Source organism: Pteropus vampyrus, unplaced genomic scaffold, assembly GCF_000151845.1.
Source record: "Pteropus vampyrus isolate Shadow unplaced genomic scaffold, Pvam_2.0 Scaffold279, whole genome shotgun sequence".
Taxonomy (NCBI): Eukaryota; Metazoa; Chordata; class Mammalia; order Chiroptera; family Pteropodidae; genus Pteropus; species Pteropus vampyrus.
In genome coordinates this window covers 804,600-824,417 of record NW_011889060.1, presented here as the reverse complement: position 1 = coordinate 824,417, position 19,818 = coordinate 804,600, and the positions used below count along the sequence as shown (strand labels likewise).

At 46.5% G+C, this 19,818-nt stretch overlaps 2 protein-coding genes across 5 annotated transcripts in view; both read right to left on the bottom strand.

The window, feature by feature from the left end:
* ACTN2 (actinin alpha 2) overlaps nucleotides 1–19,818 on the bottom strand; it is a 389,901-nt gene that overhangs the window by 153,713 nt on the left and 216,370 nt on the right. The window lies entirely within an intron of this gene.
* LGALS8 (galectin 8) overlaps nucleotides 248–19,818 on the bottom strand; it is a 26,017-nt gene continuing 6,446 nt past the window's right edge. The window contains exons 2-10 of one of the 4 annotated variants that reach the window (XM_011375901.1): nucleotides 17,730–17,818; nucleotides 16,620–16,830; nucleotides 15,199–15,318; nucleotides 11,462–11,518; nucleotides 10,749–10,775; nucleotides 10,524–10,646; nucleotides 9,962–10,050; nucleotides 9,066–9,231; nucleotides 248–1,473 (exon numbers count right to left, since the gene is read on the bottom strand). In XM_011375901.1, the coding sequence (XP_011374203.1) occupies nucleotides 1,324–1,473; nucleotides 9,066–9,231; nucleotides 9,962–10,050; nucleotides 10,524–10,646; nucleotides 10,749–10,775; nucleotides 11,462–11,518; nucleotides 15,199–15,318; nucleotides 16,620–16,830; nucleotides 17,730–17,818 (1,032 nt within the window). In that variant the 3' untranslated portion in view covers nucleotides 248–1,323. The remainder of the gene's footprint in view (nucleotides 1,474–9,065; nucleotides 9,232–9,961; nucleotides 10,051–10,523; nucleotides 10,647–10,748; nucleotides 10,776–11,461; nucleotides 11,519–15,198; nucleotides 15,319–16,619; nucleotides 16,831–17,729; nucleotides 17,819–19,818) is intronic. The other 3 variants (XM_011375904.1, XM_011375902.1, XM_011375905.1) reach the window with 3 other exon arrangements.

Genomic DNA, 19,818 nt, shown 5'->3' with positions numbered 1-19,818 from the left:
GTAATAGCATTTTCCGTATACGGACACAAATAGTATCTAACCGAAACCTGTTATGAAAATGCTCCTAAGTCCTGGCAGAATCTAGCCCAGCAATTTAATATGATAAAATGATTCGGCTGATTTAGCTTTTTACCTCCCCACTCGAAGCCTTTGAATTTTCCTTGAACAAGATCTGACCTGTAAGAATTCCACAAAGAATTTCTGCCAACTCGCTTCAAAGAATAGAAAAAATTACAGAACGCAACGATTTAACTTGCTGATACAGGTTTGATTTTAATCACTTAAAGTAGAATAATGTTTTGATCTCGGTCGCTAACGTGATGGACTAACCCTGGGAAGAGCAGAGGCGGTGCTGGTTCGCGTGCGGAGGACGGGTGCGGACGCTCCTGCCTGCCCTCAGTGGCTGCATTTCACTTTCCGATCGTGCCTCTTTCAGAAGCAGCCATTAAACCAGACCTTGGCTATGCTTTGTCACCTATAAACATTTTACTAATGGAAATCCTCTTCTACCTTAAACCTTCTGTAGAGGCACGTGCAGACCTTTGACTCAACCTAAATTCACATGTTCTAAAATAACCATTTACTGATACGGAAATCAGTGGCCTTGCAAATGAGATCGAGTAATTTCAATACATACGTTTTTGTTTTGCTTGATTATTCTTTTGCCTTAATTTTTGTGCTGTGTTCAGACTTCATAGTGTTCACTACTTGGTAATGCTTACAGCTAGTAGGGCTAGATATTTATTATGCTAAAGGAAAGTGCCAGATGGGAGTCAAAATCGACCCCTTAGCTATGGGATATGACGCTGAGTGTGACCACTGGGGCCAGAGTACTGTCTTTGAATTAGTTTCTAGGTGATTTAACAGCTGAGCAGTTCTAAGCCCCTGGTGTTTATGCGATACCTGCAGAAGAAACAGTGGCACAGGGCAGAGCACACAGGATTCTGAGCTCAAGAGAACGGGGAGCACAGTCCGGGGCACCACTGTGCGTGCACCCCGGCCCCCAGCACGGTGCTGGCGAAGGGACGTGCTTGGCGCGTTGAGGCTGTGAGACCAGGCGCCGCGTAAGTGCTTGTTCAGTGGGAAGTGGGCTCCAGATGAGGCCAGGGGGCGAGGAAGGCCTCAGCAATGGCTGTACGCTTCTGTTGCTTCAAATTTCTTCCTCCTGTACCTCACAGAGCCACACTACCTACTAGGACGGAACACCCAGTAGGACTGCTATAAGCTCATTTAACATATAAACATAATACTGAAATGCATTTTAACAAAGCCAGTGTTACATAAGCCATTTTGTATTTCAGTTTTTGAGGCAATTCACGTCAGCTACCAGCTCCTTACTTCCAGTAAGTGGATGTCTCCGTCGACTTCCAGCGTGTCGATACTGGTGAGCTCCAGGAACCGGTGTTTGTACTCCAGGCTGTGCACGCCGTTTATCGCAACCTTGAATTCTTTAACATCACAATAAATTATCATCTGGAAGGGAAGGACACGCAATATCAGTGCTTCCACTCGGCTTAAAAATTTTGTTTCCTGCACAATAATAGAGTCAAACGTAAACCTCCTGGTTCGCTTTCTATAGATAATCTTCCCAGCCTGCTGTGGCTCACGCCCTCTGCAGTTTCTGGTAGTGGCACTTTCTGCCTCGTCCCTTCAGGGAAGTAACTGACACCGTCCCCAGGGCCCACCTGGCCTTCCTTTCCCAGCACACTCCCTGTCTTGCCCTCCTCAGAACTCTGATGAAGTGGGAAACGCGCTGACGTAAGTTTTTAACTCCTGTCACCAACCACCTCCCCCCGGCAACCATCGGCTCGTTCTGTGTCTGTGGTTCGGTTCCCGTGTTGTTTATTCATGTTTTAAGATCCTACATAGAATGAAATCATTACTTCTTTTTCTGACATATTCACTTAGCATAGGCCTCTAGGTCCATCCACGTTGCTGCAATTGGCAGGATTTCATTCTGTGTTATTGCTGAATAGTAGTCCCTCGTATACGTGTACCACATGGCCTTTATCCAGTCATCTGTCTGCGGACACCTAGGTCACTTCCACGTCTTGGCCACTGTAAATAAAGCTGCAGTGGACACCAGGGTGCAGATCTTTTCGAGTCAGTGTTTTGGATTTCTTTGGATAAACACCCAGAAGCGGAACTGCTGGATCATATGGCAGCTCTATTTTTAATTTTTTGAGGCACTTCCAGTGTTTTCCATAGTGACCGCGCCAATCTACAGTCACGCTGACAGTGCACGAGGGTCCCCGTGCTCCACGTCCTTATCACTTGCTCTTTGTTGACATTGATGGCAGCCGTTCTGACACCTGTGAGGCGATGTCTCATTGTGGCTTGGATTTGCATCTGAAGCCGAACGCCTTTTCATATCTCTGTTGGCCACCTGTCTGTCCTCTTGGGAGAAATGTCTATTCGGGTCCTCCACCCATTTTTTTGGATTCTTTGGGGGGTTTTGGTGTTAAGTTGTATGAGGTCTTTATATAGTCTGGATAGTAACCCCTTATGGGATGTGTCGTTGGGAAATATCCTCTCCCATTCAGCAGGTTGTCTTGTCTTTTTGTCGATGGTTTCCTTTGCTCTACAAAACCTTTTTCGTTTGATGTAATCCCACTTATTTGTTTCTTTTGTTTCCCTTGCCGGGGGACACACATCCCAAGAAATACTGCTGAGAGCGCTGCCAGAGAGTTTGCTGCCTATGTTTTCCTCTAAGAGTTTGCTGGTTTCGGGTCTTACGTTCACAACTTTAATCCATTTTGAGTTTGTTTTTGTGTATGGTGTAAGAAAGTGGTCCAATTTCAATTTTTTTTGCATGTGACCAGTTTTCCCAACGCCATGTATTGAAGAGACTGTCTCTACCCGTTGTATATCCCTGCTTCCTTTGTCGTAGGTCAACTGACCGTATAAGCAAGGACTGACTGCTGGGCTGTGTTAATCAGCTGGTCTGTGTGTCTGTCTGTATGCGGTACCGGGATGTTTCGATTACCACAGCCTGTAGTGTAGTTGGCTATGAGGGAGCGCAATACCCCCCGTTTGTTCCTTCTCGGGTCGCTAGGGCCATTTGGGGTCTTTTGTGGTTCCGTATGAATTTCAGGATTAGTTCTAAGAAGAATACTGTTGCCATTTTAGTAGGGTTTGCATTGCATCTGTATGTTGCTTTGGGTAGTGTGGACATTTTAATACTGTTAATCCTTCCAACCCGTGGGCAAGGGTATAGCCTTCCATTTATTTGTATCTTCTTCAGTTTATTTCACGTCTTTTGTTTTCGGGGTACCATACCAGTCTTTCACATCTTTGGTTCAGTTCATTCCTAGGCATCTTATGCTTTTGGTTGCAACTGTAAATGGGATTGTTCTCTCAATGTTTCCTCCTGGTCATTTGTTATTGCTGTATAGAAATGCAACGGATTTCTGTATATTGAGTCTGTATCCTGCTACTTTACTGAATTCATTCTTTAGCTCTAACAATTGTATATGTGTGTGGGGGGGGGTCTATAGGGTTTCCTATACACAATATCATGTCATCTGCAAATAATGAGAGTTCTATTTCCGCAAATAACGAGAGTTCTACTTCCTTTCCAATTTGGATGCCATTTTTTTCTTTTTCTTGTCCTGTGTCTGTGGCTAGGATCTAGAACTGGGCTGACTACAGGTGGCGATAGTGGGCATCCTTGTCTTGTTCCTGATCTTAGAGAAAAGCTTCCAGTTTTTCTCCATCGAGTATGATATTAGCTGTGGGGTTGTCATCTGTAGTCTTTATTACGTTGATATATTCCTTTTGTACCCACGTGGTTGAGAGTTTTTATCATAAAAGGATGTTGAACTTGTCAAATGCTTCTTCTGCCTCTGTGAGATGATCGTATGGTGTTTAGGCTTTATTTTTTTAGCATGACATATCACACTGATTGATTTATGGACACTGAATCATCCTTGCATCCCTGGGACGAATCCCGCTTGGTCATGGTGTGTAGTCCTTTTAATGTATGGTTAAATCCAATTGGCTGATGTTTTGTGAGAATCTTTGCATCTGTGTTCATCAACGATACTGGCCTATAGTTTTCCTTTTTTATAATGTCTTTGTCTGGTTTGGGCATCATGGCAATTGACGCTGGCTTCGTAGAATGAGTTTGGATGGATTCCTTCCTCATCAGTTTTTTTTTTTGAAATTGTTTAAGATATATAGGTATTAATTCTTCTTTGAATGTTTGGTACATTTCACCTATGAAAGCATTTGCTCTTGGTCTTTTATTTGTTGGGAATGTTTTGATTACTGCTTAGATTTCATTGCTAGTTATCGGTCCATTTAGATTTTGTATTTCTTCCTGGTTCAGTTGTGGAAGGTTATGTAGTTCTAGAAATTTATCCATTTTTCTACATTGTTGAATTTGTTGGCATATAACTGTAGTACTCTTTAATGATTCTTTTTATTTCTGTGGTGTCGGTTGTATGTTCTCTTTCACATGTGATTTCACTTATTTGGGCTCACTCTCTTTCTTGATAAGATTGGCTAAAGGTTTGCCGGTTTTATTTTTTCAAAGAAGCAGCTGTTATTTTAATTGATCTTTTCTATTTTTTTTTTTTTCAGTTTTATTTCAACTGTGCTCTTTTTCTAGTTCCTTTAGGTGTAGAGTCAGACTACTTATTTGACATTTTTGTTTGTCCAGGTGGGCCTGTATAGCTTACCTGTGAACTTCCTTCTCAGAACTGCTTTTGCTGCTTCACATACATTTTTTAAAAGTTGTGTTTTCATTTTGTTTTGAGGTAGGTTTTGATTTCGTGATTGATCCCTTCCATGTTTACTCTCCACGTATTTGTGGATTCTTTTTCAGTTTTCTTCCTGTAGTTTTCTAGTTTCATGCCACTGCTGTCAGAAAATATGCTTGATATGATTTCAGTCTTCTTAAATTTACTGAGGCTTGTTCTGTGGCCTAATATGTGATCTGTCCTGGAGAACGTTTCCTGTGCACTTGAAAAGAACGTGTATCCTGCAGTTTTTGGGGTGAAATGTGCTATAATGTCCATTAAGTTTATCTAAAGTGACATTTAAAGCCATTAATTTTTGGCCGAGAATTATTCATTGATGTGAATGGGGTATCAGAATTCACTATTACTGTAATCCTGCGGATCTCTCCCTTTATGTCCAGTAATAACTGCTTTATGGATTTCGGTGCTCTCGTATTGGGTGTGTGGAGATTTACGATTATTACATCTGTGTCTAGATGGACCCCTTTATAACTACGTAATGCTTTTCGACATTTCCCGTTTTAAAGCCTGTTTTGTCTGATGTGAGTGGCTGAGTACTGCTGCCCCGGCTTTCTTTTCATTTGTTTGTGTGGAATATCTTCATCCATCCCTTCACTTTCAGGCCATATATGAAGTTCGATTTGAAGTGAGTCTGGTAAGCAGCATGTAGACGGGTCATGCTTTTAAATCCATTCAGCCACCCTATGTGTTTTTATTGAAACATTTGACCTATTTACATTTCAAGTAATTATTGTACTTATTACCATTTCATTCATTGGTTTTTGGTTGTTTTTACAGTTTCCTCCATTCCTTTTTTCTCTTGATGTCTTCCCTTGGAGTTTGCTGTTTTTCTGTAGTGTTTTGTTTGGGTTCCTTTCTCTTAATTCTTTGTCTATTTTTCATAGGTTACGGTGCGTGGTTACCTTGAGGTCTGTGGATGTCGTTCTGCATCTATGGTAGTCTACTTGAACCTGATAGGCAGCTTTTAAAATGTCTAATGCACTGGATTTGTTACCCATTTGGTTTTACATGGCCTTCCTTTTCTGCTTAAGGAGGACCCTTGAGCGTGTCTTGTGAAGCTGGTTTCATGGTAATGAGCGCCTTTAGTTTTGCTGCTTCTGGATTCTTTCTCCTTCAGTTGGGAACGATCACCTGGCGGGGTCCAGTTACTGCAGGTGGTACATTCGGTACGTTCCTTTCGTCCAGCGCTTTAACTGTGTCCTGCCGCCCCCATCTGACCCCCTTCTGGCTGTAAAGTCGAGAAGTCAGCTGGCGGCCTTCCCGGGTGTCCACTGCGCGTAACTCTCCTCGTGCTTCCTTCAGGATTCTCCTTCTCTTTGACTCTTGTCATTTTCATGGCGACATGTCTTGGTGCAGAGGTCTCTTTGGGTTCATCTTGTTTGGAACTCTCCGTGTTTCTTGGACCTGGGTGTCTGTTTCCTTCCCCAGGTGAGGAAAGTTTTCAGCCATTATATCTCTAAATAAAGTTTCTGTTCCTTTTTTTCTTCTCCTTCTGGGATCCCTATAACGCGAATGTTTGAGCACTTGATGTTATCCCAGAGAGAGTTCCCTTAAACTGTCCGCGTTTGTTAGATTCTTCTTTTCGCTGTTCTTATCGGTTTGTTTCCACTAGTCTTCGAGGTTGCTAGTGTGTTCCTCTCTGTGCCGGGCGTTTGGAAGAAGCCGGCTGGAGCTGCGTGGGCGCCCGGGCACTGGCTGGCCAAGCTGCGGGGTGGCTCTCGGGTCGGAGGTCCAGGTGCGCTGTTCCCACTCACGCCCTGTTCAGAGGCAGGAGGCTGCGGGTGGTGCGGCTGGGGATGTGCTGCAGTGATGCTGCGGGGGGGGCCAAGCACCCGAAAAGCTCCCTCCCCCATCAAAGCGGAGGGGACGTGAACGAGGGGGCTCCCGGCCTCCCCCGCTCCGCTCGTTTGTTGGACAGAAGCTCTTCATTGCACCCTCAGCTGTCTCACGGGAGTGGCTGCCCTGCACACTCGCACTTGCTCACAGGAGGGCGTGTTCAGCTCGTCCTACACCACCGCCCTCTTGGATCCTTGGAGATGTCTCCAGCTCACAGGCTGGGAACCAGGGGCCTTGGACCCTGACTTTTCTGCCTTAGGATCTTGGACAAATCAGACAGTGAGAAACTTCAGAAGTCTGGGGCACGTGCTAGAGACCGCACAGCTAATTTCCATCCCAGCTCAGCAGAGCTTGGTCTCTGTGTGTTTCTCAGAAGCTCTTCAAAGCTCAGTGTTCTGTGTGTCTCTGGAGTCATTAGCATTCTGGCAGAAATTCAGTTCGGATTCCTCACTGGTATTATTAGTCCTAGAAAATACTACTATCCTTTTAAATGACTTACACGCCTAAACCTCCTGCTTCTGATGCCACATTCTCACTGCCACTCTCCCCACTCCCACATAGAGGCCCGTGTTCTGAGCCTGCCCGCAGTGTCCCCTGCGCTCCCTGCCCCCATGGGAGCTGCAGAATCGCAGAGGGCAGGACAGCCTCCCAGCTGACCTGCCCATCCCCCGAGGCCAGATGGAGGCACAAAATCCGCATCTGCAAAGGGGCAACTGAGTGTCTGTTCTTGATGGGACTAGTTGAAATGGCTGTTAGGGAAATTCCAGAGATACTGGAGCTGACAGAAAAGGCTCTGGAAAAATAGCCGTGACGCAGGATTATATCCCCGTGACGCAGGATCATATCCCTGTGACGCAGCGGCAGTGGAAATCCCAGGTCCGCCCAGCTGAAAGGACCTTTGGTAAGGTGCATGTAACGCGACTTCAGGACAAAACAGAGCCTCCTGCTCGCGGGAGGGAAAGCACGTTGGCGTCAGATGGGCGCAGGGGAAGCGTCGGTCAGTGTATCGTATCAGAGCAAGTGCAGAGCCGTGCGGGACAAACGAACGGAGAAGTGGCCCGCGGCCAGGTGAACGTACTGTTACATAACAAGAAAACATGGAACGAAACCCCTCACAACCGTCTGAGGTCACAGAACAGCTCAAAAGAACATAAATTTCATAAAAAGAACTCACAGATGAAATCACAAAACAAAGATATTTTAGTGAATTTGAAATGGCAAGGAACAGAAGATCCTGTTTAAAATCAAAGTAATAGTATGATAGATCTCAGAATCTCAATGAAAGCGTATTAAAAACATCAAAGTTTGAAGCAATTGAGAAAAAATCACTACAGCAAACTGAATAGCAAGGAGAATACAAACTTCCTGAAGTAGAAAACTAACAAAAGGACAAGATTTACAAGAAATTATTATCATTGTCCTTTTTTATTTGAATATAGGAGCTCCAAACTGGGGGCTCACATGTGTCTAAAAAAAGTTATGTCACTAGTTTCCTGTCACTGACAAGGATCAGCTCCTTCAGAGCACCCACCTCCGTCTCTCCGGAGAACCCCAAGGCGCCCTTTACACCCTGACTCCCGTCACGTAAGCGAGCGCTTGCAAGGCCTCCAGTTACTTGTTCACATCATCCCCTAATCTAGAAAACCCAACTTGACCATCAGCCTTCCACAGCCTTCTCAATTGCAAGCCAATGTCCACCACTTCCGTGGTCAGCTCACACGTTTCTCCACATGCTGGGCACTGCATTAGACCGGGACTCGGGAATAAATATTAATGTCAAACTGCCATCTCCTGTTCAGTCTTAACGGTCATGCTTGGTCCAGAGCATAAGACAGTCTAAAATGTTGCAGCCATATGACCTAAGTCAGTGACCCTAAAGTGACCATGTGAGGCAGTGAGTCACCTAAGCTAATGTTGGAGCCCAGCCAACCACCAGTGTCCACATGCCAAGCAGACTTTATCCTGCTTCACCAAATCCATCTTGGGAGAGGTTGCGTTATCATACTCACAGATCTGGGGACACAGGACCACCTGCCTTCCAGTTCCAATAGTGTGGACATTTCTGCCCTTGAATACATACAAACAGGACTAACTCCTTGGATGAAAGGCCTCCCACGGAAAGCTGTGTACAGCCAACATGAGAGACAATAGTGCAGGCAGCTGTATGTTCACTGAGAAACATACCACCCCAGGACTGAGACAAGGTTCTTGTTAAAATTCCCATTAAGATGGGGCAACACAGTTTTCAGTATGACAGCGAATGTCAGGTAATTCCGGTGCACCTGCTGCGGTACCCTCCTGGCTCGGCCATTTGTACTGACTGTACTGATCATCTGCATTACACAAGGAGCCATTCCAACTAAAACTTCAAAATAAAACCACCCACAATCTCCACAGTAGGACTTGGATTTACATGGGTCGTTTATGCAACCTTTCCTGTCCCACCTTCAAAAAATATAATCTTACCTCAAAATACATCCCAGGACTAAATGGGAAACAGGTAATATTTCTCTCTTCTTCTCCCCAGGCCTCCTGAAGAAAAGAATTTCTCACAAATGCTTTAACGTTCAGGCGTGGGTTCAGGTGGAGGGCAATATCCTTCGATTTTCCTGAGAGTAGATCGACATTAAAGCTTTGAAAGAAAAAAAAAAAAAAAACCAAGTAGAACAGTTTCTGCAGTTCTAACAATCAGGACCAAACTCTGAGTACAACTACCCCAAACCAAGAACATATGCGCAGAGCTACAGGAACTCCGGCGAGGGTGAAATTTTAAATTCTAAGTTAGCATTCCATTGATAGAAGTATGTTATTTGCAAAATTTAAAAAAAGATTTTAAATCGATGTTGAGGGTACAGATCTGGCTGGGGAGAAATTGAAGCGTTAGAAGTAAATTGAGTGATTTCCTCAGGCTGCTAGAGTATGGGTCCTATGTCTGGTCCTTCCTGGAAATGTGCCGCTTCCTAGCTCTAATTTCAAGCTTTCAGAAGTCGACATCTGGAGAAGGTTCTTAAAACAGATGTTTTATAAGTCACGTGACAAGATGAGCCCTAACAGAAGTGATGTGATCTCACAGGGCTGCTCTGGAGTTTTGCAAGGCAAGGGTGGGCCCCGTGGACAACGATACCACCCTCTGGTCTGACCACAAAAGCCTAGTTCAGAACATTAGAATTTAGTCCTGGTCCTGCCACCAACTACTCAGCAGTCTGACCTCCTCCTACTTTAACGTTCCTACCTTCCAAATGAGGATTAGGACACTAGCCCTACTTGTATGTCACAAGACTGTCACGGGACACAAGGCAAAAAGACACACGTGGAGAGTGTTCATGTGCACACACTATTTCTGGCAACTCCGTGATACCCACCCTTTGGCGTTTGTGTTCACTTCTCCTTTGATGACGACAGTCCGTCCGGGGCCCATGGAAGAGTTCAGCCTTGCGACAAATGGCAGCGTCTGAAAAGAAACCGCTGTCAGCACTGGGAAGCCTGCAGAATGGGATCGCATGGGACAACTGGCCAAATGCTGGGGCCGTTGACCTTGTAAACCTCACAGGGGATAGGCTGCATCTGCCTTGGTCCCAGAGGGGTCCCTGGCAGTGAGCACTGTGTCTGGCTCACAGCAAAACACGCAGTACGTTTTGGACGATGAGATGAATGGGTGTGGAGTGGGTGTGACATCGTTTGCATGAGTGGACTCACTGAGAAATACCCGTGCCTGGGGCCTACGGCACCGCCCCGCTCTGCCTGAAGCAGGGCAGGGTGTGAAACACACACCGACGGCTCGCAGACGAAGACTGGGTGACTGGCAGCATACAAGGGACAGGTGGCTGCTTTGGCTTCTGCTGAGGGAGAGTACAGGTAACATACACCAGCTAATCCAAACTTAATTTGTTATACAGAATTAGGAAAGTTTTTTACTCTTCAAACCTTTGACAAACAGTTGATAGGTAGTATTTTGGCGCAAGTCAAAGTGTGCTGGGCAGCAGAACCTCTGCTCTTGGTGTAGCCAGTTCTGGGCACGATTTTATCTGTGTCTCCTTTGCTACTAGGCTGTGGGGAGACAGTTCTGCAGTAAGGTGTGGAACGGTTCGACTATCTGCTTCCCGGGCAATGTTATAAGATGTTCCCCTCGTTACAGACAAAAATACTCACAAACTGTTGCAGGCCACCATTTTGTACCTATTGAAAGAGAAAGACAAAATAAGGACGTCTGAGGGGGCGAAGTGTTCTATAACACGAACACTCGGATCTTACTGGGGGCCCTGAGTGAGCCTGGCCAGAGCCCGGGACAGTAGCACCTGCTCCACCCTGGGGGTGACACGGGCGCCAGAGCTTCGTGACGGCGTGGTATGGAGCTGTAAAAAGCTACTCAGGCTGCCAATACAGCCTGGTCGTCCTGTCCACCCGAGTCCTGTATCCTCCACCACAAGTTAAATGATAATTTTCACAGGACTACACGTGAGCTTCAAACACGTTCTCCTTGTTCTTTCCAGATGCTCCCAGAATGCTGAGTGTATTCTACCTATGAGGTACGAATGTGCTGAGAGCATCGAGACCTTGCCCTCTCCATCAGTAACGGCAAAAACTTCATGTTTAAATTGCAGTTGTTCCCTCAAGGGGAGACGACGCGTGTGGAAGTGCATTCCCACGACGCCGAGTGCCACGTCAGCAAAGCCTAGTGCCCAGCGCCACAGAAGGACGTGCCCCGATTTTCAAATGATTACTTCCAGCCTATTAATATTAAAAATATAATTTTTCATATTCAAAACATAATTTAAAAAGCTCAGCCTGCCCACCACTTGATTTACATGGCATCTAAAAGAACGTCTTTAAACTAGTAGTTCATTAAAAGATTTAATATTTACATTTTCTTTACTTATCTCTGTCAGTTCCAGAGTAGATGCTTGGGTACTTCCTAAATCCTGAAGAAAAGATGAGATTAATTCTTAACAGCCATCAGAATTGCAAGTATAACCTACTTGACATATCGAAAATTTCGTACTGAACAGAAAAGTGCTGGAAAAGTATGACCCAGAAATGCACCTGACACCGGGGTCCTTTCCCCTTACCAAACCCGCAATCACTAAAGGTAAGGAACACTGTCGAGATCGCCAGCAGGTGGCGCAGCTGTTGAGTGCAAAGTACATCTTTTTGGAGGGCAAGTTAGTTTCAGTCATAACTTAAAATGGGAATACCTTTGGCTCAGACGTTCTACCTCCAGAAAACTATCTTAAAAAAATGCTCTACTGTACTCCTAGGTCAACGAAAAATCCCCTATCTACCTTAAAGAAAAGGGGGCGAGATTGTCGTCTTGGGTGACTTTGTTAGAACCGCACTAGGATCTGACAAACAGATCCTACAGACAGTGAAGTCCAGATGGTACAGAAGAACAGTGAACTTGACCACGCCCACGAGCAAATTCAAATATACACTTATATTTGAAGTTACACTTACTCTGCAAGAAAACGGCAGAGTAAACAGCTTCTAAACGAACAACAGAAGAGACCAGAGAGAGGCGGAGAGGCTGGGGCCCGCGGGAGCCCCGGGGCCTGCGTGGGCCCTCCTGGCCAGAGGGCTGTGGCGCCCCTGTTCACGTGCTCCCACACTTACACAGTGGGACGCAGCAACAGCAGTTCTGAGAAGGAAGTTCACAGCTAACTACACGGGCCCACCTTGACAAACAAGAAAAATTTCAAATAAACGGCCTAACTCTACACCTAAAGGAACCAGAAAAAGAACTAAACCCAAAGTAAAAAGGAATGAAACAGTTAAGATCAGAAATGAAGTAAAATTAAAATTAAAAAAAAAATAGAAAAGATCAATTAAAAAAAAAAATGCTGCTTCTTTGAAAAAATGAAACTGGCAAACTTTTAGCCAATCCCATCAAGAGAGAGTGAGCCCAAGTCAGTGAAATCCTATATGAAACAGAAGATACAGCAGACACCACGGAAATAAAAAGAACCTCAAAGAGTACTACAGTTATACGCCAGCATCAATTACCATGATACTCAAACCACACAAAGACATTATAAAAAAGGAAAACTATAGGCCAGTATCACAACATCAGCCAACTGGATTTAACCATACATTAAAAGGACTACACACCATGACCAAGCGGGATTCGTCCCAGGGATGCAAGGATGATTCAGTGTCCATAAATCAATCAGTGTGATATGTCATGCTAAAAAAATAAAGCCTAAACACCATACGATCATCTCACAGAGGCAGAAGAAGCATTTGACAAGTTCGACATCCTTTTATGATAAAAACTCTCAACCACGTGGGTACAAAAGGAATATATCAACGTAATAAAGACTACAGATGACAACCCCACAGCTAATATCATACTCGATGGAGAAAAACTGGAAGCTTTTCTCTAAGATCAGGAACAAGACAAGGATGCCCACTATCGCCACCTGTAGTCAGCCCAGTTCTAGATCCTAGCCACAGACACAGGACAAGAAAAAGAAAAAAATGGTATCCAAATTGGAAAGGAAGTAGAACTCTCGTTATTTGTGGAAATAGAACTCTCATTATTTGCAGATGACATGATATTGTGTATAGGAAACCCTATAGACCCCCCCCACACGCATATACAATTGTTAGAGCTAAAGAATGAATTCAGTAAAGTAGCAGGATACAGACTCAATATATAGAAATCCGTTGCATTTCTATACAGCAATAACAAATGACCAGGAGGAAACATTAAGAGAACAATCCCATTTACAGCTGCAACCAAAAGCATAAGATGCCTAGGAATGAACTGAACCAAAGATGTGAAAGAGTGGTATGGTGCCCCGAAAACAAAAGACGTGAAATAAACTGAAGAAGATACAAATAAATGGAAGGCTATACCCTTGCCCATGGGTTGGAAGGATTAACAGTATTAAAATGTCCACACTACCCAAAGCAACATACAGATGCAATGCAAACCCTACTAAAATGGCAACAGTATTCTTAGAACTAATCCTGAAATTCATATGGAACCACAAAAGACCCCAAATTGCCCAAGCGACCCAAGAAGGAACAAACAGGGGGGTATAGCGCTCCCTCATAGCCAACTACACTACAGGCTGTGGTAATCGAAACATCACGGTACCGGCAGACAGACAGACACACAGACCAGCTGATTAACACAGCCCAGCAGTCAGTCCTCGCTTATACGGTCAGTTGACCTACGACAAAGGATATACAACGGGTAGAGACAGTCTCTTCAACACATGGCATTGGGAAAACTGGTCACATGCAAAAAAAATTGAAATTGGACCACTTTCTTACACCGTACACAAAAACAAACTCAAAATGGATTAAAGTTGTGAACGTAAGACCCGAAACCAGCAAACTCTTAGAGGAAAACATAGGCAGCAAACTCTTTGGCAGCGCTCTCAGCAGTATTTCTTGGGATGTGTGTCCCCCGGCAAGGGAAACAAAAGAAACAAATAAGTGGGATTACATCAAACGAAAAAGATTTTGTAGAGCAAAGGAAACCATCGACGAAAAGACAAGACAACCTGCTGAATGGGAGAGGATATTTCCCAATGACACATCCCATAAGGGGTTACTATCCAGACTATATAAAGACCTCATACAACTTAACACCAAAACCCCCCAAAGAATCCAAAAAAATGGGCGGAAGACCCGAATAGACATTTCTCCCAAGAAAACAGACAGGTGGCCAACAGAGATATGGAAAGGTGTTCGGCTTCAGATGCAAATCCAAGCCACAAGAAGACATCGCCTCACAGGTGTCAGAACGGCTGTCATCAATAAGTCAACAAAGAGCAAGTGCTGACGAGGACGTGGAGCATGGGGACCCTCGTGCACTGTCAGCGTGACTATAGATTGGCGCGGTCACTATGGAAAACACCGGAGGTGCCTCAAAAAATTAAAAATAGAGCTGCCATATGATCCAGCAGTTCCGCTTCTGGGTGTTTATCCAAAGAAATCCAAAACACTGACTCGAAAAGATCTGCACCCTGGTGTCCACTGCAGCTTTATTTACAGTGGCCAAGACGTGGAAGGGACCTAGATGTCCGCAGACAGATGACTGGATAAAGGCCATGTGGTACACGTATACGAGGGACTACTATTCAGCAATAACAGAATGAAATCCTGCCAATTGCAGCAACGTGGATGGACCTAGCGGCCTATACTAAGTGAATATGTCAGACCGAAAAATAAGTCATGTGTGATTTCACTCCATGTAGGATCCTAACAAGACACATGAATAAACAGAAACAGACCCACCGACACGGAACATGCTGATGGTTGCCAGAGGGGACGGAAGTTGGGAGGATGGGAATAAATAGTAAAAAGAAAAAGTGGTAAAGAAGGCAAGATTGGGTTATAGAACTAAAATAATAAAAATAGGCCTCATAGAAAAGCAGGTCAATTTGTTAAATGACTAATTTATACAAACACAATTAACAAGAAAAAGAAGACGGACGCAGCATCCTATAGTCTGAACGACTTACTTCCAAGAATTAATACACTACAGAGGGACAGACTCCACTGTTCCCATCTTAAATGGTGCTAACTGAAGACGTTTGCTCCCGTTTGATCGGACTGCGTCATCAGAGACACGCGGGGTGGAGGCACTCACCGAGCTGAAGCTGAAGCCCACAGAGTGGATGTGCACCTTGCCGTAAATGCCCAGTGTGTCCACTTCCTCCGGGCGCATCCTGTGCGCGTAGAGCAGGACGTGCTTCCCATTCACGGCCACCTGCGCAGACGGCCCCCGAGGGAAACTGTTAATAACCTAATTCAGTTCCTCACACTGAATCTGTCTACTCAGGTTTAATGTTGTTCATTTTCCCACAGGGCTCCAGAGTTCATGTCTGACCAAACAGTGACTGAAAGGAGCAGAATGTGTCCTCTTTCAACTTCCTGACCGGATTAAACGCCGTGGGTCCTCTCTCCAGAGCAGTCACACATGGGTGAACACGTGCCGATCCATGTGTTTACATAAATATGTGACATCCCGGGATCCAGAGGCCTATGAACCCAGGGGAGAGACGCGCCCTGCAAGCTGCCACCCTCTGAAAGAGACCACCTTGCACACGACAGGCACTGGAAATATTTGTTGAACTTGCTGAATAAATCAACATAGTAAGTTTCCGCAACTTCTGAGATGCTACTTGTGTAGGCCTAAAGCTCTCACTCACAGGGCTGCTGCTGTGAGCCAGGGCCACTGGCGTGTGTCTGCCAGCACAGGGCCCAATGCTCCGCAGGTGGCCAGCTCACACGGTCCGTCTGCCCGCCCTCCCATGCCAGGTCCTCACTGCCGGGAGAACACAGGCAGGAGCTCAAACTCCCAGAGGCGGGCGAAGTGAATACAGGAAAAATCCCAGGGCACAGGATCGAGTGCTACAACGAACGGCACAGAGACAAGGGTGCAAGGGCCAGAAGAGCGGGGGTGACTGGAGTTCAGGAGACTGAGGAGATCAGCAGAGTCCTGGTGGGCGCGAGGTGCCCACCAGACATGGAGCCGGCCTTCGAAGGTGGTTTCCAGCCCGGGAGGCTCTGCAGGCACGAGGATCAGCGAGGGAAGCATCCCTGGGACCAAAGCCACCTCACCTGCACAGGTGCGGCACGCTCAGGGAGGCCGGCAATAGTATTTCCTACACGCAGGATCTGAGGCCCTTCTGGGTCTGAAATCTGGTCCTAAAGAACCATCTGGTGGCAGGACTTCAGTTTAGACCGGACTCTGACTTTTCCACTAGGGTCCCCATCTGTCCGTTAGCTCCAGATTTACTATCCCATAATACAGTGCTGGGCCCATTCAGAAATGGGCTCGGCCCTGCCAGGAGCAGTATGACCTAATGAAGAAATGTGGCTGCCCTAGACCTGGTTCCCCGTGGCAACGCCTCACATTCAGGTACCTGCCTGGCCTCTACGTCACAGAAAAGCTAGAAAGCCAAACTCTCTAGATTTAAGAAATGTCAGTGCGAGTTCACTAATGTGAAAAGCTTCCCATGTCTTATTCTCATGAATGAGGGTTTGACTTTCACACTCCAAACCCACCTGGAATTTGTCTTCCAGCACCAAAATCACAATTTCAAAAGACTTTTCTTTCTTGAAAGGCATGTCGTAGGTGATCTCTTCCCGTCCCCATCTCTCATTTTTCAGAGTATTGCAAACGATGCAGTTGGACCTTTTGAAACGTGGGTTGAAATGAAAGACCACGTCAGCCCGAGGCTTCACACTGCTGCCATTCTGGAGGTCCACCTGGAATCTGAGGACAGAAACATGGGTGACCCGAGTAGTCAGACAGGAGGGCGGCGAGCAAGAGACCAACAGCACGAAGATCCAGGCCGAGGGCCACGCGGCTGGGTCTCTGCTCGTTCGTCTGAGGCCGAAAGAGCTGGCTGCCTGATCTTCCTTTCCTTCCTCAGCAACTGCCCCCGAGCTGTAGCCGGGGCCACGTCTGTCTAGAATAGGATGCTCCGTCTCCAGCCTCCCCCGCAGGCAGACGCGCACGCGGCAAACCTCTGCCAGCCAGGCAGAAGCAAAGTGCTCGGTGCGACTGCTGGAGACTGCCTTCAAACCGCTGGTGTCTGCCTGCCTTTTGTCCCTCCCTGACCCTCCCTCCGGACACCACATGCACCCACCCTGCTACCCAGAGGGCTGGAGTTCCTGTTTCTAACAATTAGGAGAAAGGACGCGCCCTGTGAAGAGCTGGAAGCAGCCTGCTTCTTTAACGACTTGGTGGAGCTGCCTAAGACGCCTGGGCTGCCTCTCTCAGACTGGACGTCCACATCTTAAACCACTGTCACGTGGGCGTCAGCCACTCCGAACTGAACCCAGCTCTCTCACCGACACAGCCTCATCCACAGTCTGTGCCCGAAGCAGCAACAGGTCAAACCGCCTGAAACAGGACTTCGGAGATGCTGTGGGAGTGACACTTAGACTCAGTCCTCTGACCACAGTTCCCCACATCAACTATACGTCTAATTCTTTATACTGAAATCAGACTTATAAAAAACCCAAATAACCTTTATTTCAGCCACTCAGCACCTGGGCCCTTCCAAAATCAGGCCTCAAAGCATCAAAATGTCTCCCACGTTATTTTCTGTTCTACAGTCATAGAGACATCTATTCATGTTCTTTTTTCATCTAACAGGAGGATTTTACCTGTCCGAGTCACCAGGAACATGCCCACGTATCACAATCAAAGTTCCAGGCTCCAACTGTTCAGGGATGGTCCCAACATAGGGGATTATCTAGGAAACATAATTTTAACAAATGCACTTTTACATAAACAAGATTGAAAGACTACATTCTTAAAGGCTGCACACAAACCTCAGAAGCCAGCATCACCCAAGCTGTCCTCACTATTCAAACAGCGACAGGGGAGCAACACGGCCAGGGTATTCGCAATATCTGCAAACTGAGTTCTTTGGGAAAAGGCCCAAGATAAATACTACTCACAGTACTTTTTATGTGGCTGGGAGTTTCGTAAAAATAAAAATTCCACTTAATAGAATAATTCGGATAATAGAAAAACTTATCACAATGTCAGGCCCCGCCTCCCTTTTTCCTAAGGTTCCCTTGATGAACCAACAGCAGGATCAAGACCATGCTAAGCCCTGAGCAATGAGGACAGTCGCTGCCTGGAACACGGGAGCCTAACCTCTGGGCTTCCAGGCTGCCACCCCCGGGGCACTGCTGGCAGTCAGGGGCCTTCGTGGCCTCAGGGATGAGCTCCGGGGGGGCCTGGTGCTCTCTTAAGACATGGCGCCCACCGACCCTGGCCTAGTCTTGTGTGCAGGCTTGGGCTCCGACAGGTGTCCCATACACGATCCGGGTCCCACACACATCCGGGTCTCCACCTGCCCCCTCACTACCTGGAACCCAGCCCTTCTGTCTGGGGCCTGACACACTCAGACCTTGTCAATCCCCTTCCCCTGAGGTGACTCTGGTGGCTGGGGACCTGTGCTATGTGGCTGCTTCTCCTCCCTCTCGACCATCTCTCTCTTCCACTTAGGAGCACCTGGCCCAGCTAAGCAGGCCAGACATCATCACGCCTCACACCGAGCTCAGTCAAGTTACGGCATATGTGAAATCTGCCTGAGGAAGATCTGACTGACGAGTAAGAAAACAAGAGAGGCCATCTCAGGTAGCTGTAAATTGGTGGCTCTCAGGCTAGAAAGCTCGGCTCAAGCCCAACGTCCTCTGTGGAGCCCAGGCCGGCTGACGGAGCCGGTCCCCCCGAGGGGCCTTCACAGCGCTCGGTACTCTGTCCGCTGTACACGCTCTGCCTAGACTGTGAGCCGCATGGGCCAGCCCGGGTCATCACCCTGCAGTCCCAGGACAGAGGGAAGACACAGCGGTGTCGTTACGTGGTGAACGAATGAGCTCTCGCCTCTGGAAACGGGTGCGACAGGCCTCACACAGCGCACCCTGCTGCCTTCAGCAGTGAGACAAGATGTTTCAGAGCCAGTGACTGTCTGGTGTCATGGCAACTGCTGAGGGCAGGGCAGGTGGGATGAACGGAGCCCAACCCACCAGAGAAGGAGAAACATGAGGGACGCACAGAGTGTGGCTGGGCCGAGCGTGCAGAGATCGGGGGAGTCGCACCTCCACGCGGTCTCCGGGCCGAGGCCGACTCCCAGAACGAGGAGCCTCTTCCACCACGTAACTCTTAAGAAAAGGAGTTTTGGTAACTTCAAGTTTTATATGTTCCAACTGTATTTATGCAGAATATTTAATAACAAAAATGTGATATATCAGTGAGAAAGCAGCCTGCAAAACAATGTACAGAATGCTCGTCACTAAAAACTAAACCTTACAAACACAAAAGACTAAAGAAGGAAGCCAAAAATGTTATAATAGTTTTTTAAGGGAGATTTTCATTTCCTTCACGTATTGTTATGTTTTCCAGATTTCTATAATGTGCATTTATGTTTTTATAACCACAGACTTTTATTACGTATTTAATTTTAGGGTCAGAAAGCTTTCTGAAGCCAGTGCCTACCCCCATCACTGCTACTAACTTGGTCCCAACTGCTATCGAGTCGCTGTAGTCTAACAAATGACCGTGCTGAGAATTCTGGCCATGTGCCGTTTTAGTCGTTGGGACGAATGCTTTCTACCTAGGAAAGTGCCCTAAACTTTATCAGTAACACTCAGCCTTTTAGACCATGTGAGTGACACAAATGTCCTGCAGTCCACTCATCTAACTCGAGTATTTGCTCCTGTCAAAGGGAGGAGAAGGGAACTG